The sequence below is a fragment of the Orcinus orca genome, chromosome 5, assembly GCF_937001465.1.
Source record: "Orcinus orca chromosome 5, mOrcOrc1.1, whole genome shotgun sequence".
Taxonomy (NCBI): domain Eukaryota; kingdom Metazoa; phylum Chordata; class Mammalia; order Artiodactyla; family Delphinidae; genus Orcinus; species Orcinus orca.
In genome coordinates, this window is record NC_064563.1 from 147,610,182 (window position 1) to 147,636,483 (window position 26,302).

The 26,302-nt window shown below is 52.4% G+C and overlaps 2 protein-coding genes and 1 pseudogene across 3 annotated transcripts in view; 1 reads left to right on the forward strand and 2 right to left on the reverse strand.

The window, feature by feature from the left end:
• The window catches only part of TSPEAR (thrombospondin type laminin G domain and EAR repeats), a 60,513-nt gene that overhangs the window by 30,069 nt on the left and 4,142 nt on the right, over positions 1-26,302 (reverse strand). For both annotated transcript variants that reach the window (XM_004264613.3, XM_049709966.1), the window contains exon 2: positions 10,277-10,497. In XM_004264613.3, coding sequence (XP_004264661.1) covers positions 10,277-10,497 — 221 coding nt within the window. The remainder of the gene's footprint in view (positions 1-10,276; positions 10,498-26,302) is intronic.
• On the reverse strand, positions 800-4,643 carry LOC105748896 (keratin-associated protein 10-3-like). The gene is given in 3 exon segments (XM_049709967.1): positions 800-3,052; positions 3,055-3,288; positions 3,291-4,643. Coding segments are annotated over 3 exon segments (552 nt in total). The 5' UTR covers positions 3,337-4,643; the 3' UTR covers positions 800-2,780.
• LOC125964447 (keratin-associated protein 10-3-like) lies at positions 21,449-25,835 on the forward strand (annotated as a pseudogene).

Consider the following 26,302-nt stretch of genomic DNA (forward strand, 5'->3'; position numbering starts at 1 on the left):
ATTCCTAAGTAAACAAAAATGTCCACAGACAAATGGATCTAAAACTTTTTGAAAACCCGACATGTGGAAGCATAAGAAATGCAAAGTAGATTATTTTTGTATTCCCACTTTGCTCTATACAGGTAGGAATGAATTATTATACAATTCTTCAAGGTCCTAAACAACTCAATCAAAATTTACCGCAAAACTCATTTAATCAAAATTTACCAAAATTTACCATTTAATCAAAATAAAACTCATTTAAGTCATTTTTTTTTCAAATTTACTTTTTGGAACAGTTGGTCACAATCCCTGAATACAAATGCCTTGATCATTTGGAATATGCTACAAAGGCCGGTGGATGAGCTACAGAAGGAACAATGGGGAAATCAAGAGTCTGGACCACCTCCTACTTGGATCAGCAGTGATGAATCAACAGATGATGACTGTATGCAAATGGAAACAGGATTACTCTCAATTTGATCTTCAACTTGCTGGACATGCACAACTGATTCTCTTCTTCCAGTATAACTGATACGATAAGAATATGGCTACATTAACTTACTAAAAGCAACAAGGTACAAAGATAAAGGTATTAATCTCTGGAAGTATTTTGAAAACACTGATAAACACTAAATATTTAATACTAAAACACTGCAAGATCCCCTCAACAATCTCTACCCATTTTCCCAACTTTAAAAAATTTTTGCATTTATTTTTATTGATTGTCACCTCCCCCACCTAGAATGTAAACTCTGTTAGAGAAGAATTTTTCCTGTTGTGTTCAGCCCTCTATCCCCGGTGCCTGAAACAGTGGTACATAGAAGGTGCTCAATAAATTTGTTAAATCAGGACTTCCCTGGTGGCGCAGTGGTCAAGAATCCACCTACCAATGCAGGGGACACGGGTTCAAGCCCTGGTCCAGGGAGATCCCACATGCTGTGGGTCAACTAATCCGTGCACCACAACTACTGAGCCTGCGCTCTAGAGCCCACGAGCCACAACTACTGAAGCCCACGCGCCTAGAGCCCATGCTCTGCAACAAGAGAAGCCACCGCAATGAGAAGCCTGTGCACCGCAAAGAAGAGTAGCCCCTGCTCGCTGCAACTAGAGAACGCACGTGCAGCAACGAAGACCCAAAGCAGCCAAAAGTAAATAAATAAATAAATTTTTTTTTAAATATGTTAAATCATTAAACAGGAATATTAACTGGGCTTTTAAATTTTAACTAAGATTGAACAAAATGCCTAGACCTCTCTTTTCCTTCCAAAAATCACTTTAGAAAAATATTGAACAAATAGTGAATCTATAAGCATTTTAAAAGCAGCTTTTAGTAACACGTATTGAAATGGTAACTTTTTGGATATATTGGGTTAAATAAAATATGTTAAATTAATCTCACCTGTTTCTTTTTTCACTTTTAAATGGAGCTATTATAATAGTTAACAGTTACATTTGAGGTCCCTGGCCAAGGCCCTTCTCGCTGGGGAACACCCATGTCCTCCAGGTGACTGCCTGCCCAGCACCGTCCCTGCAGGGCCAGGGTGACTCCCTCCTCGCTGTATTTCCCAAGAGGGAAACCTGCCTTAATATTTGAATTCCTGAGGGGATCGCCCAGTGAGCACCTGCCACTTCCAAATATCCCTCCTCCCCCTTGGCTGTTGGTCCCTGTGATGGTGAGTTTCATGTGTCAACTTGACCAGGTCGTGGTGCCCAGTTGTTTGGGTAAACATGTCTGGATGTCATGACAAACTTATTTCTTAGGTGAGAGCAATATTGAAATCAGTGGACTCTGAGGAAAGCAGATTGCCCTCCAAAACATGGGTGGGCCTCACCCAATCAGTTGAAGGCCTTGAGAAAAGACTGAGGTCCCCAGAGGAGGAAGAGACTCCACCAGCAGACCATCTCTACACTCGAGCTGCAACACCAGCTCTTCCCTGGGAAGCCCGCCCTGCAGATTCTGGACTTGCCAGTCTCCACAATCACGTGAGACAGCTCCTCAAAATAAACCTCTCTGCATATGTACACACACGTCTCATTGGTTGTTTCTCTGGAGAACCCTAACACAGGCTCCATCGTCACCGCACATGGCTCTCTCCCTCCTGGCCTCTTCACAGACAGAAGCACTCACCCTCGTGCCCAGGGCGCTGGAGAGCAGCTGGCCCCAGCCTGTCTGAAGCTGTTCTGGAGTGGGCTTTATGCCTTCAAGGCAGATGCTTTATTAAACGGAGTGTCCCCTGTTTCTAGTAAAGCTCCAAGTCCCCAGGGTGTGAGACCCAGGGCCTGGTTACCTGCCCGCTGCCGTCCTTCACTGGTGGAGGCTGCAGGGGTCTCCAGGTGAGCAGGAATCTCTGGGCTGGAGGCTGCAGGGGAACTGCTAGCACAGGACGCCCAGGCAGAGTGTGGGAGGGCCTGTCTGGCCCTGCCCAATGGTCCTACTGCCCTGGACGCAGCTCAAGGCCACACTCCACATCAAAGCTCTTCCCTAGGGTTTGCACAGATATGCACTCGGTCTCGGAGAGGGCCTGACAATGACTTTATTTGTTAACAGACCAGCCCCTCATATTGGGCAGAACAAAGTCCACGATCTGACAAGGATGGAGAGGAGGACGCTGCTGAGACTTAGGGTCTAGAGGAAGCCAGGAGCCAGTCCAGGGAGCCAGCTGGGCAGTGAGGACTCAGCCCAGGCTGTGGAAATGGGTGGTTCTGGGGCAGAAGGAGATCCCAGACTGGGCTCAACACTGCAGAGGTTTCAGATGGAATTCAGGGTTGGCCCTAGGAGTAGCTGGCAATGTGCCCAGTCAGCAGCAGACTGAGGCAGGGATGCAGCAGGCAGCGCGGGAGCACGCGGGACGGCAGAGCAGGTACACGGAGGAGGAGGGTCTGCGGCAGGACGAGGGGTAGGGGGTGGGCTGGCAGCACGAGGGGGCTGAGCAGGGGGCGGCCTCACAGCACACGGGCTCGCAGCACACAGGTGTGCAGCAGACAGGCTTACAGCAAACAGGTGTGCAGCACGCAGGCTTGCAGCAGATGGGCACACGGCAGGCCTGCTGGCAGGGGGAGCAGGTGCAGCGGGGGGCTGGCAGCTAGACTGCTGGCGGCATGAGGCCATGCAGGGGCCGGTGCAGGCTGGTTGGCAGAAAGGGCTGGACACGCAGCTCACTGGGGTGCAGACGAGGTTCAGGCAGGGGGCCGGGGTGCAGCCGCTGGGGGCGTGGCAGAGGGGCTCGCAGCAGCTCTCTGGGCAGTCGTCCACCTGCCAGCAGGAGCCGGTGCAGGAGTCACAGGGACCAGGCAGGCAGAGCCGCTGCCGTAGCTCAGGGCGCTGGAGCAGACGGACAGGGTGGACATGGCCATGGTGGGGGCGGTGGCTGGAGGAGGGTGAGAGAGAGAGAGAGAGAGAGAGAGAGAGAGAGAGAGTGTGTGTGTGTGTGTGTGTGTGTGTGTGTGTGTGTGTGGTGCTCAGGGCTGTCCAGCTTTATAGCCGTCCTCTGTGTTGTGTGTTGGCATGGCAGCAACTTGGTGAAGCCTTTCCTTCCTTGTTAGTGTCCTGCCCTGTTCTGGCAGCTGTCTGTAAATGCCTTTCCTTCTGTGTTAGTGTCCTGCTCTGTTTGGCAGCTGTCTGTTCTTTCCTTCCTTGTTAGTGTCCTGCTCTGTTCTGGCAGCTGTCTGTAAATGCCTTTCCTTCCTTGTTAGTGTCCTGCTCTGTTCTGTAAATGCCTTTGGCTGGTGAGGCTCCTGAGGGGAGGTGGGGCTCTCCGGACCTGTGTCTGTCTCCAGAGGATAGACGGTAGGAATCTTTTTGATGTTTCTGCAGGGACAGTAGCGGTCAGGTGACTCTCGTTAGTGACAGCCCTCTGCTCCACTGGGGGCAGGGGCTGCTCTTGTAAACAGAACTCCTGCTCCAAAGGAAGGGACAAGCAGGAACAATCCCAGAATCTGGGCTTTGAGGCGAGGGAGGTGTTTTCAGGTGTGGACAGGTCTGGCCATGCCCCACTGGCCTGGCCGCAGGGTGGGATGCACTTGGTGAGCAGATGCTGCTGATTGTGGAGGGAGGTGAGGGGGCCTGTGTCCACTAGGAGTGAGCCCTGGGGCAGCTGTGAGGACAGGTGTCCTCCTGGGGCAGAGACTGGCTCACAGAGAGGGGCAGGGATGCAGACGCAGGCTAGCGCAAAGAGAATGACCGTGGGGGCAAATGCCTTTCGCTTCATTGTGGCTTGAAGGTCTATAGAACCTCTCCTGACAGAGTCTTAATGCTCACACCTTCCTCCTATTCTACAATATCAGGGGCTCCAGACAGCATCAGGGGTTCCTACAGCCCCTGGGTGCAAATTAGGACAAGATCTCCTCCCCCAAGCACTCCCCCTCACAGGCAGAAGGATGTGGTGGCTGTGACCTGACCCTCTGTTGTCAGTTCCTGGAGTCTCTGTCATAATATACGTTCAGTAGCAGAGCCTTGTTGTCCATGGAGCCTCGTCCACAGACACCTGCACCGTGTGTAGCAGCCCGTGCCCCAGTGCTCGGTCTGCACCTGGGACCTGGTGACATCTGGCCGTGGTCCCTCGTGTCCTCACTCTTCAGCCACTGTACTCTTCCAAGTCTCTGAGGGGCAAGGGCAGGGCCCTTGGTGATGTGCTCAGCTGTAGGCCTCTGCAAGAGTAGCCAGGGCTCCATCAGGGACTTGTTGGGGGTCAGTGGGCTTCAGGGTGAGGCTGACGGGTGGGGCTGGGGACTCTGCTGGAGGACCACATGGCAGTCAGACTGCAATGGAGAGATATTACCTCAAAGAAATAACAGCTTAAAACTGTCAAAGTGAAAAACTCTAATCTACACATCCAGGAAGCTTGATGAACTTCAATCTTTTCAACACAAAAGATTCACAAACAGACGTGTCATACTAGATATGCTAAAAGTCAAAGACAAGGAGGAAATATCAAAGCAGCAGGAGAAAAATGCTGAGTCACTCACAAGAGAAGCCCAGTAAGATTAACGGCTGACTTTCCATCAGAAACGGTGGAGACCAGAGGCAGTGGGACCATGTACTCAAAATGCTCAAAGTAAAAATTGTCAATCAAGAATCCTATATGCAAAAAAGATATTTTTCAAAATGGAGGAAAAATATATTCTCAGATAAATAAAAACTGAGAGAATCTGATATTAGGAGACTCATCGTATTAGACATACTAAATGGAGTTCTTCAGGCTAAAAGCAAGTAACCCCAGACAGAAATTCCAACCCACAGGGAAAAAAAAGATGCCAGTAAAGTTAATTATGTAATTAGAAAAGACAATACAAATGCATATTTTTTTCTTGTTTCTTCTCTTACTTGATTTAACACAATTTATAAAACAATATATGTATAAAGCATATTGTATAAAACAATATGTATACAATGTATTTTGGGGCCTATAGTCTAGAAATGCAATATATTTGACAACATCAGCACAAAGGAGGTACATGGGAGCAAAACTGTACTGGGCAAAGGAAATTACAGCAGATGAGAACTCAGATCCAAAGGAAAAAGTGAAGAGAACCAGAAATGATAAAAAGGCTAGGATAACAAAAGCTTTGCGTTCCTTTCTTCTCTAAGCTTCTTAAAAATCATAAAAGTATACTAAGTAATAATTATAAAAATATATTCTTGGAATTTTAACATTTTAAGATGAAATATTGTAACAGGAAGGACAAAAAAGACAGGAAGGGATAGAGTTACATACAAAAATGAGCAGTGTTTTTATATATACCTGGAATTGAATTGGTATAAATTGGAAGTTGATTCTGATAAGTTAACATAAGTACATGATAGACCCTAGAGCAAAGGGAAACTTAAAAATATATGATGAAAAAATCATTAAAGAAATAAAATTGCTACATTGGAAAGTATTTACTAAAAGCAAAAGAAAGCAGTAGAAAAGGAATAAAGGAACACAATTACAAGAAAGACATGAGAAATAGGAAACGGAAAAGTGAAATAGCAGACATCAATCCAACCACAGTTGATGCTCATTATTGTTATAGAAAGTCACTGCGAACACTGGATTAGCAAGTACTCAACCATTGCTTCTAGGGGAAATAAAGATTTAGGTTCCTGTGAGCCTCTAGCCTCATTTTCATCAACTAATCAATACATAACCTTGTGTTATGTGAGTTTTCCTTTACTCTCATGAAGAATGCTTCTGACACCAGATGTGTGGGTCTTCACCCACCCCAACAAGTTCTCTGCCACCATAGGAGTGTCCTACAAGTCAGTTCAGTTCTGACCCTAACCAGAGTCAACACAGACCCCACAGGTTAGGTTTCAGTTGCACAATACTGCCCCCGGCTTCAGATGCCAATTACAAGTAGCAGGCACCCGGGTGACCCACAACTTCTGTCTGACTTGGCTACAGATTGGAGGTTCCCATGACTCCTTGAATAAGTTGCTAGAGCAGAACCCAGAAAAACAGTTTACTTATTATTGCTGATTTTTTACAAAGGATATTTTAAAGGATGCAGACCAACAGCCACATGAAGATACATAGGGTGAGTTCTGGAAGGGTTCTGAGTGCAGGAGCTTCTGTTTCCATGGAGTTGGGGTGTATCACCCTCCTGGCATGTGGACGTGTTCAACAACCCAGGCGTTCTCCAAGCCCTGTACTTTGGGGATTTTTATGGAGGCTTCATCTTGTAGGCATTGATTAACTCAATTTCTAGCCCCCCTCCCCTTTCTGGAGAATAGGAGGTGGGGCTGAAAGTACCAAGCTACTAATCAAGGCTTGGTCTTTCTGGTGACCCTCTCCCATCCAGGAGCCCACCAAGAGTTGCCTCATTAGAATAAAAGACAACTCCTATCCCAGGAAATTCCAAGGGATTAGGAGATCTGTGTCAGAAACCAGGGTCAAATACCAAATATTAGCCAGGGTTAGATAGATAGAGAGATAGATAGATTTAGATAGATATGGTATTATTTCACAATGTATGTTTAATATTTATTGTTGATTCATTAGCACTGAACTCACTTCCAACAGCAACATAATTCATGCCTGAATGGCACTTATCTGATGCACGTATTTTCTTCCTAATGCACATCACAGCCTTCTTGCACTTAGGAACACTAGACAGCACTTCAGCACTATGTTTGGGAGCCATTTCAAGCAGCAAGGTCACCAGTGAAAAGCACAAAAATGTGAAGAACGTAGCTCTAAATGACAGCAAAAGGGCACTTGTTTACAGTATGAGCTGAAGCAAGAAAGCAGAGCATTGCCTTGTCATCCTCAGCTGGAACACGCATGTTGTTCCCATGACATCAAATGTTTTGCAGCTCTATGCATGTCCATGAATGACTTTGGAAGTGCCAAAAGTATTGATTTGGGGGTTACAAATCAATTTTAGAAAGTAGGTGAATTTGCAAATACAAAATCTGTGAATAATGAGGATCAACTATATATCAGTAATAACATAAAAGCAAATAATGCAATCAAAAGGCAGAGATTGTTAGACTGCATAAACAAACATGATCCAACTATATGCTCTCTGCATGAGACATACTTTAGATTCAAAGATAGAAATAGATTGACAGTAAAAGGATAGAAAAAGATACATCATGCAAACAGCAACCACAAGGAGATATTAATATTTTACTAATATCAGATAAAATAGACTTTAAACAAAAATTGTAACTAGAGACAGGCATTTTATAATAATAAAAAGTCAATCCATCAGGAATATATAACAATTATAAACATACATGCAAATAATAACAGAGCTTCAAAATACATAAAGTTAAAACTGACAGAAACGAAGGGAAAAATAGTTCAACAATATTAGTTGAAAACTGTAAAATACCAATTTCAATAATGTATAGAACAACTAGAGAGAAGATCAAAATGGAAACATCAGACTTGAACAGCACAATAAGCCAACAAGACCTAACAGACATCTGTAGAACGCCCTACCCAACAGCAGCAGAATATACATTCTACAGAAACACACATGGAACATTCTCTAGGGGAGAACATATGCTAGGACAGACAACAAACCTCAATAAGTTAAAAAGACAGAAATAACACAAAGTATGTTTTCTGACCACAATGGAGTGAAATTAGAAATTAATAATTGAAGAAAGTGGGACGTTCATGAATATGTGGAAACTAAACAATACACACCTAAATAACCAAAGGGTCAAAGAAGAAACCAAAAAGGAAATAATAAAATACTTTAAGATGAGTGAAAACAAAGATCAAAATACCAAAACTTATGGGATGCAGCTAAAGCACTTCTTAGAGGGAAATTTATAGCTGTAAGGACCTATATTAAGAAAGAAGAAAGATCTCAACTCAAACCTAACCTTCCACTTTAATGAATGGATCAAAGACCTAAATATAAGAGCTAATTCTATAAAGCTCTTGGAAGAAAACTTTGGGATAAATCTTTATGACCTCAGATTTGGCACTGGATTCTAAGATATGGCACTAAAAGTATAAGCAAGAAAAGAAAACATAGGTAAATATGACTTCATCAAAATTTAAAAGTTTTGTGCTTCAAAGGACACCATCAAGAAAGTGAAAAGACAACCCATATAATGGGAGAAAATATTTGAAAATCCTATATACGATAGGGCACTTATATCTAGAATACATAAGGAACTCATAACACAACAATTAAAAAGGCAAATAATCCAATTAAAAACTAGGCAGAGGACTTGATTAGACATTTCTCCAAAGAAGAGACATAAGTGGCCAATACACACATGAAAAAATACACACCATCATTATTCATCAGGGAAATGCAAATCAAAGCCACAATGAAATACTGCTTCAGGCCCACATGGGTCGCTAGAATCGAGAAGTCAGATAATAACAAGTGTCGGTGAGGCTGTGGAGAAGTTGCAACCCTCATCCAGTGCTGGTGGGAATATCAGATGGTGCAGCTACCTTGGGGAAACAGTCTGGCAGTTTCTAAAACGTTAATCATAAAGTTACCCTAAGACTCAGCAATTCCACTCCTAAGTATATACCCAAGAGAAATGAAAACACATGCCCCTACAAAAATGGGTACATGAATGTTTATAGCAGCATTATTCATAATAACCAAAAGGTAGAAACAAGCCAGATGTCCATCAACGATGAATGGGCTGATCAAAATGCGCTATATACACACAGTCAAATAGGACGTGGCCATAAAAAGGAACGAAGCGCTGATACACGCTACATCACGGGTGAACCTTGAACACGTACTACGTAAGCTAGTGACAAAGATCATATATTACAGTATATGATTCCAGTTATATGAAATGTCCACAGTAGGCAAACCCGCAGATACAGAAAGTCAATGAGTTGCTGCTTAGTGCTGGGGGTAGGGAGTGGGGTCGTGGGCGGGGGAGAGCCAGAGGGCTTGGGGCTGCTCTCCGAGGTGATGAGCATGAGTTACAACGTGCTGTGGTGAGGGCTGCACTGAGCCGCTGACTGCACCGTACACCGCTGAATTGCGCACCTCAAACGTGAATCGTATCTCAAAGAGCCTGTTAGAAAGTTACTGAGCATGACAGTAAATAAAGAGATGGAGCTGACGGCGAGCCAGCCCCCCAGGGGACCCGCAGGTTGGAGGCTTGTTCAAGACAGCAGCTGACAAGCCAGACTTTCACCTGAGAACTGGAATTCACATGAAAAACAAGAGGAAAATGGTAATCACAGAACTGAAAATGCAATGGCTGCAGCTGAAAGCCCAGCAGCTGTGGGTTTGAGAGCAGATTGTACAGAACGACGAGCCCCCGGGGGTATCAGGATGGAATCACAGTCGACAGAAAACCAGCTGGGAGAACCTTGGCTGCGAGAGAATCTGGGATGCTGACTCGGAATGGGAAGGATTGGTCACACGCCCAGGAAGTGCCTTGTCCTGGACCCTGGGGAAACCTCCAGGGGCGCTTCCACCCTAGCCAGGGACGGTGGGAATGTTAGCTGGATCTGCGGAGGATGGGACTGCAAGTCACAGGTAAACAGACCCCAAAAGGGTATTTTCTTGTTATTTTGTTTACATTTCCTGCTAAAGGATGTCAAACTAAAAACTCCGAGCCTTATCCCTAGCCTTTGACAGCTTAGCACACCAGAAAATTATAATTGCTGTACAGACTCCTAACAAATGGTCACACAGGCTCTGCCTGCATACTCACAGTGATGGGGACCTCACTACCTATCAAGGCCGGCCACTCTTGACCTCTTGACCGGATCAGTCATGCCCTTCGCACGCTCTGGCGTTGAGAACGTGCAAAGGTACGGGAAGGGGGGGTCATTCTACAGGAAGAGTGGGAAGTGTCACTGACCTTAGCGGGAAGACTGGGAACTTTCAAGGTTACGACGATGGAAAATTCTTCCGGGAAGAGGTCGCATCTGAAGAAAATCCTTGACGCAGGAAAGCTCAGGTCGTGGGGGGCAGCGGCTGAGAGCTGAAGTCCTCGCGCACCTTGGACCTGTGTCACCGTGACCCCGACCGCAGCGCCATCAGGAGGGACCGCCTCTGCCAGGATGTCCAGGGGCCGCAGGTCTGTGTCAAGGAAATCACACGTGGGTTATGCCAGGGCGTTTACGGGCGCGCCCAGGCGTGGGTGTCCAGGCTCTGGTCTCAGTGTCCTGCAGGGTCCTCGAAAGAGCCCTGTGAGCAGGACGTCACGATTATCCCGTGTGGACTGAGGATGTCTCCTGACACATCGGAAAACAAAGGATGTTTCAGCCGTCAAGCCATCACATTACAGCCGCCCCCGGCATGCACCCTGAGGAGACTCAGGACGGGAAAACACGGGATGCTGGCCCCAGGTAGCTGAGGTGCACATCAAAGGAATGATTTCAGGGCTTCCCCGGTGGCGCCGTGGTTGGGAGTCCGCCTGCCGATGCAGGGGACATGGGATCGTGCCCCTGTCCGGGAAGATCCCACATGCCGCAGAGCGGCTGGGCCCGTGAGCCATGGCCGCTGAGCCTGCACGTCCGCAGCCTGTGCTCCGCAACGGGAGAGGCCACAGCAGTGAGAGGCCCGCGTACCGCAAAAAAAAAAAGGAATGATTTCAGTGAGCCTGGACTCTTGCATCTTCCCATGCACAGAAACACGCTGAATTCCTTAACTTGAGATGTCTTGTTTTCTTTAATTAACAGCATTCTTTTGATGGTCTGACTACCTGGTTTTTTTACAAAACTCCTCTGTACCCTGGCTCCGCCCTGACCTCGGAGCCATCCCTCAGAGCCATCTGAGATGCTGTGTCCTGGTTAAGTCCTCAGTTTTGTCCGCTGAATAAACCATAACTCTCAACTTTTAGGTTGTGCATTTTTTTCAGTCGACGCCCGTCCATCCCGTGAGCAAGCGGGGGCACCAGGGGTTCGCGACCCACCCAGGTCCACCGTGACCCCTCCTCCCCACCTTCCACCCCGTCCCCCGGGGTTTTGCTGCCATTTCCAAGTCAACCACCAGGCGCTGTGCCGGCTGTGCTGGGGCACAAGGAAGCCCCCACCCGGCCCCGGGGAGCCCGTGGTCCGTGGGAGACGGGCTCGCGCACGGAAAGCCTCCAGGGTCTGAGACAAGGCAGGCACGGCATCCCCGAGCCCCCAGCTGAGCCGTCTGCGACACGGTCCCGGTGGTGCCGTCGGAGGGCAGGGCCCCCGACAGGACCCGGACGCCGCCCTGGCCTGGGCACTGCCTTCCGCACACGTTGTAGAGGAGCAGACCGGCTTCTGCTCCGCGGTTCAAGGTCATCAGAAACAAAACGCACCTGAGCCCAGATGATAGGAAGGGAGAGCGGGCAGTGCAGGGAGCACCTGTGACTAGAGGCGGAAACTCACCTGAGCCCAGATGATAGGAAAGGAGAGCGGGCAGTGCAGGGAGCACCTGTGACCAGAGGCGGAAACTCACCTGAGCCCAGATGATAGGAAAGGAGAGCGGGGAGCACAGGGAGCACCTGTGACTAGAGGCGGGGTTCCAGACGGCCCACCCGGCCCCGCAGTGGAGGGAAGTGCTGGCTCGGAGCAGAGCCCATGGCTGCCCCTTGGACCCTTCCAGACTCGGCCAGCATGTGTCAGGCCGTGGCCTGGGACAGATGGCAGGCACGTGCGAATGAAACAGCCGTTCCCCAGAGCCGTCCCCCTCGGGGTCTGGCGGTCCTGCTAAAGGGTCTGAGCCTGACACAGGGGTGCTGGCCCTGGAGCCAGCGGTCAGTGCACCACGGGGATCGGTCAGCAAGTCAGCAGGGCTGCGGCCATGAGAGCAGAGGACGCCCCCTCTGCGCTCCCCCCGCGCTCGGGCCTGGCCCCCACCCTCGCCGGGGCTGCCCCTTCCCCCGTCCAGGGACTCACAGCGGCCAGAGGGCGACCAGTGCAGCACCGAGGGGAGAGTGCGGGGGGAGCAGGGGGGTCACAGACGGGGGCCGTCACAGACGGGAGAGTGCGGGGGGAGCAGGGGCGTCACAGACGGGGGCAGGTGAGGTGGAAGACAGGAGCTCATCTTCTCCATTAAGTCAAGGGAATTTAGGAAACAAGAGGTCTCTCCGAACCCGTTCAGAGGAAAGACACCGAGCTCACAGAAGAGAGGAGAAAGCAGTTCAAAGTGAGAGCGTGAAACCTGGAAGGAGAGGTCAGTGATGAGAGGGGCCAGAGCAACACACTGCGGGGGAAGGGCGAGAGGACAGGGGGCTCGTATCCAGGACACCGGGGATTCTTACCAACACGGGAAAGAGGATGCGCTGTGCACGCAAGGAACTGGGCTCCTGAACCAGACCACACTCGCTGCCCCGCCCTAGCGCTCAACATGGTACAGAGTTTGGGGCCATCAAGCCGGGACACAGTCAGGGACGCTGACGTCCGCCTGCAAAGGGGCATCCTCATGTGCCCGGAGGCACCCACGGGGTGTGGACACGCCCGAGAGTGCGGGGACCAAGGGCAGGCTGGACGGCGGTGGGGGGCCCAGCCACGTGCAGACCTGGACTCCGGCCCAAGGCTCATGCCAGCCTGGGGGGGACAGCGAGACCGAGGGATGTGGCGGCTGGAGCAGTGTCTGGGAGGACGGGCGTGCGAGGCCCTCTGGGGGACGTGGGGAGGGAGGGTCAGCAGCTGCTCTGTGACGGGAGGGCAGGGCACTGTTGTCATTTACGTCACTGAAAGCGAGAAGCAGCTTGGGAGGAAAGAGCATCGTTCCTGGGAAAGCACCTGTGTGTAAACTGAGACGCTCGCAGCTCGGCGCTCTGATGTACTCCAACATCAAGGGCGGCGGCCACCCCGAGGCTGCTGTGTGTGTCGGGGACGGGGTCCCAGAGAGACGCCAGGGAGGAGTCTGGCATCTCAGGGGTGGAGGGGTGTCCGTGTTCTGGGGGATGGACCCTGACCCCAGCCTCGGGCTGCCCAGGCCGGGGGTCAGATTCCACATCCTGTGTGGTTGTGCCTGGCTGGGGTCCCTGGGGAGCACGGGGCTCTAAGTAAACACTGTGCATCCTAAATTCACCCACAAACTGAGAGACACAGGGTACGTGGGCCCTGTCTGGCAGTGGTCCGCCGTTGTGCTTTTAGCTGTGGCCCCACCAGCGTCCGGCCCCTCCTTCAGGAAACGTCGGCCCTCCACCAGGCAGGCCGCTCGGCTTCCAGGACATGCCTCAGCCCGGCCAAGCCCCGGGCTCTCTCCACCTGAGCCTGGTCCACACACCCACACACCTGCCGAGGGTTCTCCAGGTTAACAGAGACAGTGCGTTCGTGCCTTCCCGGGAAAGCCCCGCTGGATGCAGGAATGAGTGAGTGACCGAGTTCACAGAGGTCAGTGCCACCTCGGGACGTCCAGATGCCTGAGTGATAGACTCCAGCAAGTTAACCGATGGGACATGTACACTGGACTGGACTCATGCTGACGGGCTGGACAGACAGACAGACAACGGCCGAGCCGTAGACGCCTGGCCACAGAAGCCTGACCTACAACCTCGGTCGCTGCTGCCCGGAATGGCCAGAATGTGGCCGGTGACCAGCAGCTTCCCTAACTTTTGTCCCCACGTCCAGTTCAGGACCCCACGGAGAAAACCGGATCTGCTCCCTAACCAGGCACATGGGGCGCCGCTGCTGGTCCAGCCCCAGCTTCCCTCGCCGACAGCCTCCATCAGGCTGCACCCGGGCCTCCCTCTCTCCACTCTGACAAGCGCAGGTGACGCTGGTGGGCCCCTGCCAGAGCTGGCGGGATAAACAGCCGGGCTTGCACTCATTTGCATGGTCTTCGTCTGTTCCACAAAGGCTTCTTGAAATGCCGGTTTCCAAAATAAAGAGTCGTTGCCCTGTGGTGCCTATAATTTAGCAGAGAGACTGTGGCGGCCACAGAGAGATGAACTCAAAGCTGGCTACCAGCAGGGCCCTGACCTGGACCTCAGCATTGTAAGATCTGGCCCACGACTGACTCGCTGCACCTCTCCGAGCCTCAGTTTCCTCATCTGTAAAATGGGAGGGTGGCGACTGTCCGTGTCAGGGCCTCAGCTGAGCTGGAGAAAGAGCTGAGCCGCCAGGTGTCGGAGGAGCCAATCACAGCAACAGGCAAAGCGGGAGGAGAGTGAAGACTTTAACCCTGTACTGCGACAGTGTCAGCAAGACCCCCCACCCCCCGGAAGGGCACCAACGGGCGTGCCAGGGAGCCCAGGACAAAGCCACCTGCAGTCTGATGAGCCCTGGGGCCAGGGAGGGAGCGGGAGGAAGGGCCACGAGTGGGCAAGCACTGGGGCGTGGGCCAGAGTGGGCAAAGTGTCTTCACAGGAGGCCTGAAAGGAGGCCGGGGGTGCAGATGTGCGTGTGAGTGTGGCCGTGGCCATGGCCGTGGCCGGTGAGGCTGTGCCCCAAGTCTGGGGGGAGTGGGCAGCGTCCTTGTGAGGCCTGTGGTTGGCCTGCGAGATCTCTCAAAGCAGTTCTGGCCAGAAGCCAGGCTCCTCGTGCCCTGGAAAAGTCCCCTGGGGAGGCCCCCGTGCTGGGGGCCGTGAAGACCGGGGTTATTTGGTGAAGGGGCAACTGCCTTATGCTGGACGCACAGGTATGAGCCACAGGCCTGCAGCCAGGTGGACACCTGGCCAGCTTCAGACAGTCTCTGAGATGGGCCCCTCCACTGGGGGTGGGGAGGGAGGGAAACGAGATGACCAATAAGATCCTCTTTCCTCTGTGGATTTCGTTCAGTTCATTGGGTGCCCAGGGACCAGGACAATTCATTTCCAAGAATTTAGGTGAGGCTACTATTAGGTGTGCCCTGCGGGACAGTGGGACTGATGACACTGCCATAGTGACAGAAGAGTCCAGTTTGGGCCCAAGAAGAGGCAGATGGACCAGTGATGGGGAGGTCCAAGGGCTCAGAGACCCACGCAAGCGGGGATGACACACGGTCCGGGCTCCACGCAGATCCGCGGAGGGTGGACTGATCAGTGGGTGGTGGTGGGAAAGCTGGGCTTTGGTGGGGGGAGAAGCCAGGCCCGATTCCTCCCTGAACAGGACACAGGTCATCAACTCCAGGTGGGGTGGAAAGTGGGACTTCCATGTCAGAGGGAGAAGTTGAGGGCTCTCTTTGCGACCTGGGGTTAAGGAGGATTTCTCAACACTGCACACAAACCATCAGAAAGAAGCTGGTCCGTCTGCTCACATCCAAACAAGGATTTCCGCTCAATAAAGGACACCACGGGCCATGCTATTGTCACGGGACAGAGCAGGAAGGGGGTTTGCCGTTCTTAAAACAGACGAGGGGTGAACACACAGAAGGAACAAGGCACCCAGGACACAGCAAGGAAAACATAAGAACAATCCTTACCCCAAAGGCAGGCAACCTAAGAAAGAAACAACTCAAATGTGATGAAATCTAAGTCAATATAGTCAGTGTAAATTAAACAGTGGCAAGGTATCACTTTTCTCCTATTACACTGGTTAAAAAAGGAAACAGGAAAAAATATAAAGATGGAGCACAGAAGCAACCTAAATGTCCATCGACAGGTGAGTGGATAAAAAAGCTGTGGTACGAAAAAATATACACAATGGAATACTACTCGGCCATAAAAAAGGATGAAATAATGCCATTTGCAGCAACATGGATGGACCTAGAGATTATTATACTAAGTGAAGTCAGTCACACAGAGAAAGACAAATATCACGTGATATCACTTATATGTGGAATCTAAAATATGACACAGATGAACTTATCTACAAAACGAAACAGACTCAGACATAGAGAACAGACTTGTGGTTGCCCCGGGGGAGGGGGTGGGGTGGGAGGGATTGGCAGTTTGGGCTCAGCAGATGCAAACTAGTATATATAGAATGGATAAACACCAAGGTCCTACGGTAGAGCACAGGGAACTATATTCTATATCCTGTGATAAACTGTAATGGAGAATAATATGAAGAAGAATATATATATGTATATAACCGACTCACTTTGCTGTACAGCAGAAATTAACACATTGTAAATCAACTAGGCTCCAATTAAAAAAAAAAGATGGAGCACAAAGGGGCAACTGGCCCGTCCCTGTTGTGTGTTTAAATCTGCTTTTCTTCACTTGCTTTAAAGGACGTCAAGGAACGTGGAGTGAGGCAGGGCTGCTGGGCTTCGAACGGGACCTGGGCTCTCTAGGCTGGAGCGTGAGATGTCCCTGGGATATCCAGAGCCTAGAAAGCCAAAGGCCACATAGTGACCAGGCCATGGAAGCTACAGCGGAGGCATCGAAAGAGCAGGACACCGGCAACAAGCAGTAGACGTAACACAGCCCCCTGGGCGGGCTCAGGCCGCACACACATCCACGCTTTCAAATCCACACACGTCCCCTCCCTCAGTCATCCTCCAGAGTCTGTGTTAGCCCCCGGGAATGCCTGGCATTGTCCAGTGGGCCAAGCAGAGTGCAGAGCGACAGCCGCTGCCTTTGCACCCAGCTCCCCCGGAACCCGCTGTTTCCCACGGCAGCCTCTGTGTTGACCTCTCGGAGGCTGGTCCCCCCTTTCTTGGGGGGCTGTGGGAGGGGTTGGGGATATTGCCAGGCAGACAGGAGCTGCTCCCTGAATGGGATTGCCTCACAGGGACTGGGAGAGGGACTGCCCACCCCTCATGGTGCGGTCAGCCCTGCGCCGGGCCACTTTGTGGGTCAGTTTGTAACTTCCCCCCTGAATTTGTGAGAGCATCTGTGTCTGCCTGCAAGAGGGCAGCTGCCAGGGTTGCCAAGTGGGTCTCCTGAGTGAGATCCACGCGGCTGGTAAACAGCTGACGTGAATTCACTTCACATAAACAGGCAACAGTGCGTCCAGGACGCCTTAGTCAGCTGACGCAGAGAAGTCCGCACGCGGAGCAGAACCAGTCCATCTCCAGGCCCAAGCTTGCCAGCTCCAAACCCGAACTTCCTCAAATGTTCTCCGTTGGGTCCAGCAACTGCATGGCCTCACCAGGCACATGGACATTCAGGAGGCGAAGATAGCGCGCGCGCCACGCAGGCGGCAGGGCTGGCACGGGGACGAGGGGGTTTGGACGGGATGCTCATCTGCCCGCAGGGTCCCGCCCACAGAGGCATCTCCACTGATCTGAAGAGCCTCCTCCCCGTCTTCTCCTGCCAGGAGCCGAGGTGGGCGAGGCGAGGATGAGGGGGCAGCCCCGACTTCAGAGACCTTTGCAATAAAAACAATGCTCACTCCTGCTGGGCGCGATCATTCTTTGATCCAGCCAGCTTTCCGTGTTCCCTTATCGCACGTCCTCCAGGCGAGTGAAAATGTGAACAGCCGTGATGAATCCGGTTGCGGTGGCCTCGGGCTGCAGAAAGTGGAAGTCCAAACACTGAGCACCCAGAGCTCAGCTGCCCCCAAATCCTGCTGCGCGTGAGTCCCCCTGATTCTACTGTCCTTAAAACTTGTGTATGAATCAGCAATTATGGAATCAGAGTGAAAGGGGCCATGGAGATCAGCTCCTTCAAAGCCTCAGATTATAGAGCAGGATGGTCCGCACGGAATGGATGTGTGGGTGCAGCTGAAGAAGAGGAAGGTGTGTGGTCCTAAGTGCTTCCATGAGAAAAGAAAAAAGGTACCAAACCGACCATCGAGGCTTCCACTGAAGAAACTTGAACAAGAAGAGCAAGTGGAACCCCCAGTGAGGAGAAGGGAGTAGAAGGGCAGAAATCAATGTGATTGAAAGAAAAGAAAAATTCATTGACACCAAAGCTGGTTCTTCAAGAAGATCAATAAAATTGATAAACTTCTAGCCAGACTGACAGGGAAAAACAAGAAGGAACAATGTATCAGTGTCAAGAACAAAAAATGAGATATCACTAAACATTTTTCAAAAATTAAAAGGAAGCAGAAATAGACTCAGGGACATAGAGAACAGACTTGTGGTTGCCAAAGTGGGGTGGGCAGGGTAGGGATGGATTGGGAATTTGGGATTAGCAGATGCAAACTGTTGTATACAGGATGGATAAACAACAAGGTCCTACTGTACAGCACAGGAAACTATATTCAATATCCTGTGATAAATCATAATGGAAAAGAATATGAAAAAGAATGTATGTATATGTGTATAACTGAATCACTTTGCTGAACAGCAGAAATTAACACAACATTGTAAATCAACTATACTTCAATAAAATCAATTTTTAAAAAAGAAATTAAAAGGATAACGCAGAGACTCTACAAACAACATTAGGCCTATATATTCAAAACCTTAGATGAAATGGACCAACTCCTTGATAGGCACAAACTGTAACCAAGCAGGACCCTGTGGGGCCTTCCTGGGACAGATCGCCCCCATGTCCTCCACCTGCCTCTCGTTGGTAGAAAAACTTTAGCCTCCTGGGCCTTCCCTGAGTTCCAAAGAATAAATTTAATCAGAGAAGTGAGAAAGTGTAGGAAATTCAGTCAAGCAAGACAAAGTAATAATAGTTTAGTCATTAAACAAAGTCAAAGAACTTTAGTTCCTCCTCAAGGGCTGTAGGTAATATCCTGAGTCACAGCACCAAGTTGTTTCACAGACACTGAAACCCCACCAGGTGGAGGAAGTTAACTGCATGCTGACCACAAGCATGTGGACCGCAGACTGGTTGGAACCAGTAGGCTGAAGATGCTGATTCCCGATTACCTCACCACCAACCAATCACGAGATGATCACATACCACAGCTCTTTCCCTCACCCTGTCTTTAGAAACCTTTCCTGAAAGCCTCTGGGGAGTTCAGGTCTTTTGAGCATTAGCCACCCGAACTACTTCCTTGGCGCGTGCAGTAAACACCGCGCTTTCCTCCACCACAATCCGGCATCAGTAGATTGGCTTTACTGTGCCTGCGCAAGCGGACCCAAGTTTGGTTCAGTAACGAAACTACCGAAACTCATGAAAGAAGAAACAGATAACTGGCATTTCCTATATCTATTAAGAAAACTCCAGTTTCTTAGAAATTCCTACTAAGTATTTGAAGAAGACAAAATGCCAACTCTACACCATCTCTTGTAGAAAATGGAAAAGGAGCTTGCCAACTCCCATGATGAAAACCGTGTTATCAAAGCCAAAGATGTTACAGTGAAAGAGAACTACAGACCAATACCCTCACGAATACGGATATGAAAATCCTGAACAAGCCATTAGCTAATCAAATCCAGCAACATGCCAGAAAGACAATACATCACAACCAAGTGGGGTTTATCTAGCAACTCAAGACTTCTTCAATATTCAAATATCAATCAATGTGGGCACACAGCACCTCTCTATACTAGTTTCCCAATTTCCTGTGAATCTGTAACTATTTCAAAATAAAACGTTTTAAAAAATCAGTTAATGTAATTCACCATGTTAACAGACTTACAAAGAAAACAATATGATCATCTCAGCAGATGCATAAAAAGCATTTCATGAAACCCAACATCCATTCATGATAAAATCTCTCAGCAACAAAAGAGAACGTTCAGCCTGAGAAAGCTAATCTGCAAAAAACTACAGCTAACATGATCCTTAACGGTGGAAGACTGAAGGCGTTCCCCCTAAGTTAGGGCATGTGTGAGTTGACATACATGCACCTCCTTGCTCTCTCCACCAGGGGGCATGGGGGAAGCGACACCCAGCGGCAGTGAGCACACCTAGCTCCAGGCCTTGGTTTCTAAATGCCACCATCCACTGCAAGGGACCTGGGCTCCTTGGAGAAGCGCTTGACTCCAGGGGTGCTGGAAGGGTCCAAGGGACAAATGAAAGAGCTCCAGTGGTCAAAATGTCAGAGAGGGGTCATGGTCCCAAACGTGAAGCAATTCGAACAAGAAAATAATGATAATATTGTAGTAGAACTCAATAAAATTAACATTCTTTAGTCCATAACAGGACAAATAAACATATTGGGGGGGGAACAACTCTTCCTTAGAGAAGAATTTTAATTACTAATTGGAGATGGGCCGTAGAAGTAGAAAATGCCATTAGCACACGGTAGTCACCATGCTGTAGGCCTGATCCCCAGAGGGTGCGGAACCACAGGGCAAATGCTTCAGCAGAAGGAGGATATCCGCAACGTCTCAAAGCATCTCCCCCAGATATTCATTAATTACAAAGGGAGAAATAGTCACATCTTCAGTGATTAGACATAACAACACCAAGTCACCCCTGCTTCACTGGACACATTAGTTCTGTGGATTCTTCCCCTAAATGTGACAGTCCAAGTCCAATCATAAGAAAATGTCAGACAAACCCAATTGAGGGACAGCCCACAACACACCTGATCACTGCTCTTCAAAAGTGTCATAGTCACAAAGGACAAGGAAACTGTGAGCCATTGTCCCAGACTAGAGCCAACTAAGGAGACCTGATGAATGCACCGTGGGGTCCTGGAACAGAGGGAGGACACTCCTGGGAAGCTGGTGAATCCGAGAAGTCCGTCCTTAGTGAACAGTAATGTCCCAATGCTGGTTTCTAAGACTTGGTAATTGATCTACAGTTCTGTGCGACGTTATCACTAGAGAAACCTGGGAGATGGGCATACGTGAATTCTCTGTACCCCTTTTAGGATTATTCCATAAAATAAACTAAAAAAAAATCAGCCCATGAGCTCAAACCACGCCTGGACTGACAGAAATTTTGGGTGTGCTCCAAACCTGTCAGGCCACCTGCTGCCTGCACCCCGCCCTTCACTGCTGTCCCTGAGAAAGAAGAAAGTCAACTTCTCCTTCCATCCCAGACTCTCCTTCCATCCCAGACTCTGCTTCTCCTTCCATCCCAGACTCAGCTTCTCCTTCCATCCCAGACTCTGGCCACGCGTCAGCCTCAGAGCAGGGACAGCACTCATGAGGGGCTGAATTGTGTCGCAACGGGACGCTGCAGCCTCAGCGCCCGGCACCTGTGAATCTGACCTTATTTGGAAATAGGGTCTTTGCAGATACAATCAAGATAAGATGAGGTCTTGGGGGTAGACCCTAATCCAACCTGATTGGTGTCCCTATGAAAGGGGGAACTTTGGACGCAGACAGGCACACACGGAAAAAGCCCTGTGAAGGTGAGGGTAGAGATCAGGGTGGCGCTTCCACAAGCCAAGAAGCCCCAAGAACTGTCAGAAAAGCCCCAGAAGCTAGGAGACAGCCTGGGGCAGGCTCTCCCCGACAGCCCTGGAAGGAAACAGCCCTTCCGGCACCTTGACCTCAGACGTCAGACGTCCAGACTATGAGATACATTTCTGTTGTGTGAGCCGACCCATCTGCTGTGCTGTTACTGCTGCCTACAAAGCATGACTCACGTTATCTTTATTTAGAACCCAAATACGCCTCCTCTCTAACCTTCCAACCACAGAGGCGCATGACCTCATTCAGCCAGCTGGGCGACCCCAGCAGCGCTCACCCTGACCAGGGGCCAGGACCCAGCGCCCACAGACACCGGCCCCGACTTGCAACACCGCCTAAAAGGGCAAGGTGACTTACACTCCACCCTGGGGTTTCTTTCTAGGACAAAAACGAGTAAAGGCGGCCCAAGCCAATTTCAAGAGTTTTGTGAGCTGAGCAATGACTCCTGGAACGACAAAGCTGCCGCTTTTTCTGTGGACCTGCTCTCAACAGCAACCAGGAAGGGAGGGTGTGGAGCCTCCCCAGGACAGCACACACACCCAGGAGGGGGTGAAGCCGACAGCCGAGCACATCACACACACACACTCACACTCACACCCTCCTCCAGCCGCCGCCCCCATCATGGCCGTGTCCACCCTGTCCGTCTGCTCCAGCGCCCTGAGCTACGGCAGCGGCTCTGCCTGCCTGGTCCCTGTGACTCCTGCACCGGCTCCTGCTGGCAGGTGGACGACTGCCCAGAGAGCTGCTGCGAGCCCCCCTGCCGTGCCCCCAGTGGCTGCGCCCCGGCCCCCTGCCTGACCCTCGTCTGCGCCCCAGTGAGCTGCGTGTCCAGCCCCTGCTGCCAACCAGCCTGCACTGGCCCCTGCACGGCCTCGTGCTGCTGGCAGTCTAGCTGCGAGCCCCCCTGCCGCCCCTGCTCCCCCTGCCAGTAGGCCTGCCGTGTGCCCATCTGCTGCACACCTGCGTGCTGCGAGCCCGTGTGCTGTGAGGCCGCCCCCTGCTCAGCCCCCTCGTGCTGCCAGCCCACCCCTGCCCCTCGTCCTGCCGCAGACCCTCCTCCTCCGCAGCCCTGCTCTGCCGCCCCGCCTGCTGCCCCGCCTGCTGCGTCCCAGCCTCCGGCACGTCCCGCAGCTGACCGGCACGTCCCCCCAGGGCCTGCCAGGTGCTATGGGCCACCCCCACCTCTGCCATTGCCAGCCACCAGCCACCCTCAGGATTTAACCCAGCACGAGCTGTGGTCTACACCTCTACATGAGTGTGAGCTGACCTAGGACCCCAACAAGCAGGGCTTAGCCCATCCGTAGCTCCAGATCAGGCCCAGATGAACCTGAAACAGCCCTCCCCTATTACTGCAGGTCCCCAGGTTTCTCCTGAAAGCGATGGACACCGCTCTCCCCCCTAGTCTTTGGGGGTCTTGCTCTGCTCCGTCTCTGCCCCTCCTGCTGCTGTGTGGCCTCCCCTCCCCTCACGGGGTCTTGAGCTGAGTGGATAAACTCTCCATCCTCCCCAGCTGGCTGTATGTTTCATTGTTTCCGGCCCCGGGGCTGACGTAAATAACTCCGGCCTCAGCAGCCTTGGAGCCAAGCCATGCCCTGGGAGCGTCTCCAAGGGAGTTGAGCTTGGAGGCCCACCCCATCGGCCCCAAGGCCCTCGACTCCTACGTCTGTATCTCCGGGCAGCTCTGGGTGGCTGTGCTGTGTGTCTGAGATTGTGGTGGCCAACGCCGCCTGGTCAGCGGCCCCTTGGCGAGAGGGACCCTTGCCCCCGGCCTGGCTCTCCCTGGTCAGCCTGAGGACGCGCAGAAGGCGGGGCCCCGCTGGCTCCTGGCCTCCTGGGACGCAGCTGGAGTGGAGCGTTCCTGCTGACCACCAGCTGCGCCTGTCCCTCCAGCCCTCCTCGAACTGTGAGCTTTATTCAATCTTCAAATGTCCCAACCTGCCTTGTCTGTGCCACATAGACTAGTGACGATGCCCCCTCCCCAGCCCCGGCTCCCGGCTGGGTGGGGAAGAGGCCAGCAGGTAGGTGACTTCCAGGGCCCACACTCTGGGGCCTGAGGGTGACCCTTGGGGCCGGTCTGGATGGGGCCCCCATGTTTCCTGGAGCCCCAAGCTTCCCATGGCCAGCCCTCATTCCTAACCAGCCTTCCCCCCACCTCCACCCTCCCCCCAGGGCCACCTCTAGCTCTTAACCCTACCCTGCTATTGACGTGACCCCTCCCTCCCTCCCAGGAGGCCATGAAATCCAGCAAGACGTTCCCCAGAAGGAGGGGGGTCAGCAGTGAATGCCCCTTAGAGCAGGTCTGAGAGATCACCTGACCCTCCGGTGGTCTCCCCTGGAGAACCGGGTCCAGACTCCCTGACTGGCTTCTCCAGTACCACTATCCCCCAAGTGGGGGTCCTCAGGGAATCTGTCGGTGGAAGTAGGGGCCTCCTGCAACTAGAACTGGGTGGTGGAAATGGGTACAGACAGACTAGCGCCCTACGGCCCTCCTCCTACATTCTGGGGCAGCAGAGGGAGGTGGGAGTCCTGAACCCAGCCTCCCCTGGGGCCCCGCCCCTCCCCACCACTCTCTAGGGGACCCTGCCCCTGCCTCCTGGGACCCTCGTATGGAGGAGAAGGTGTGAGAAATCAATTCCCCCAGCTATTACAGGGGCCAGAAAATTCACTGGGGCTCTGCCCACCAGGGCCTCTTCTATGCCAACCCCACCAGCACCCCCATCCCAGAGACCAGTGAACTGTGGGGCCCCAGCTTCCTGTACGCCTTGGCTCCTCTGCCAGCTAGTGAAACCCACCGGCCCTTCTCAGAAGCACGAATTTAACTGCATAAAATATAATACTCCGGATTTCGGGGGGAGCCCATTATCATTACCAATTACAAAAAAATAAAATAAAATAAACAATTGTAATGATGTAGTGAGGTGTGGGCTTTTTTATTAGACATTAACAAGAGGAGCGGCGGGCCTCAGGCAGATGGGGACAGAACGTTTGTGCATATTTGCGCGGGGCCGGAGGATGCCGGTGGCGCAGCTGGTGACAGTCCCGGGTGTGGCCAAAAGCAGGCACGTCCCTCACTGGGAGCTGCTGCGTCGGGGTTAGTTATGGAGACGAAGGTGCAGCGCGTCCTGCCCAAGTGCACGGCCACTGAATTGCAGCCCCCGACCCTGGATGGAGCCAGCTGCGTCGGGGACAGAGCGCACGCGGACGGCGGCGGCGGCCAGTCACCAACGACGGGTGACCCTTCCCTGGGGCGCCCCAAGCTCAGCGCTCGACACCCCCCCCCCCGACGCGCGACACGCGGAGCGAGGCATCCCGGGGAGGGCCGTTCACCAGCGCAGGGGTCTCCGGAGCGCCCACCTGAGCTCCGTCCCCATGCGGCGGCACCCAAGCCCGGCCACCGCTGACCCCGAGAGCCCCAGCCCGGAGCCACCGTACCGCCCGCCTGCGCCTGCGCCACGTGGAGCTGCCGAGCCGCCGCGCCCGCGGCCTGGAAGAATTTCCCGTCTCCCTCGGTTACCCGCTGCAGCAACCGCGGAAAAGCGCGGGGCCAGAAAGACAACCGAATTTCACCACCTGGGTAGATGTCCTCCGGCTTCTTCCCAGCGGCGAGCGGGCGCGCACACGCACTCACACTAATACACGTGTTCACGCACCCGTGCACACTCACATATCCACGCGCGCGCGCACACACCCCGCCTTCCCCTCGGCGTAGGAAGACACCCACACCCGGTTCACGCGCTCCCCTAGGTCCCGCCAGGCCGGCAGGGGCGACAGCGAGGCCCGTGCTGTGGCCCGAACACCGCCCCGCCCAGAGGTGGGCAGCTCCCGCCTTCGGGGTCACCTCCCTTCCCCCTTCCATCACCTGAGGCCCTACCGGGGGCGGAGGGGGCGCTCTCCGGGCTGCAAACCGACCGTGGGGTCACCGTGGAGGCGGGGTGGGCATCCTCCTTTTCCTCTCGCACCTCCCAGCGGCGGGTAAGTACCCCCTGGCAGTGCCAGAGATGCTCACTAGAGTGGATTCGCCGGAGACCCCCACAAAGTCCCCAAAGCGCCATGCCCCGACCTGGGGGTGGGATGAAAAGTGAGCTCCCCACCCCGAGCCCCAGCCCCTCCGAGGACCGAGACCCGCGGGAAGGAACCGGCCTTCAGGCTTTCTGCTCGGGGCTGGGGGTGGGGTCACGTGGGGGCGTTAGCGTGAGCATGGCTGCTGGGTGAGGAGGGGTCTCCGAGAGGCTCGGGGAGCCCCCAGCCCCCGGCCCGGACCCTCCTAAAGGCAGAGATGTGTGGTTGGGACGCCGAGGGTGACAGCCAGGGGCCACGTCCCTGTCGCTCCCCAGACTCTCAAGATGGGGAGACAAGTGCCCTTGTCTTGGTGGCCTGGGAGGGCCTGGGTGGCCCTTGGGGATGGGAGGATGCCCTCCTATCCCCACCCCACACAGACGTAGAGGTTCCTGTAAGCCCAGAGCGCAGAATCCACCCGGCGCGGGGGTGGGGGGGGGTGGGGGGGGATTGCGGGGGTGGGGTGGGGGGTGGGGGATTGCGGGGAGGGGGAGGGAGAGATGGGGGAGTCCGGCTGCAAACACAGCCCAGACCCCGAACTGAGCTTGGTGGCTTCCTAGATCTTATCCTGGAAAAAGACCTCCTGGAAATCTGTGATTTACTCTTAAAAATCAAAACCAAAGAACCAGCATACAGTGTATGAGGTTGCATTATAAAAATGAATATTCTTGGGCTTCCCTGGTGGCGCAGTGGTTGAGAGTCTGCCTGCCGATGCAGGGGACGCGGGTTCGTCCCACATGCCGGGGGGCGGCTGGGCCCATGA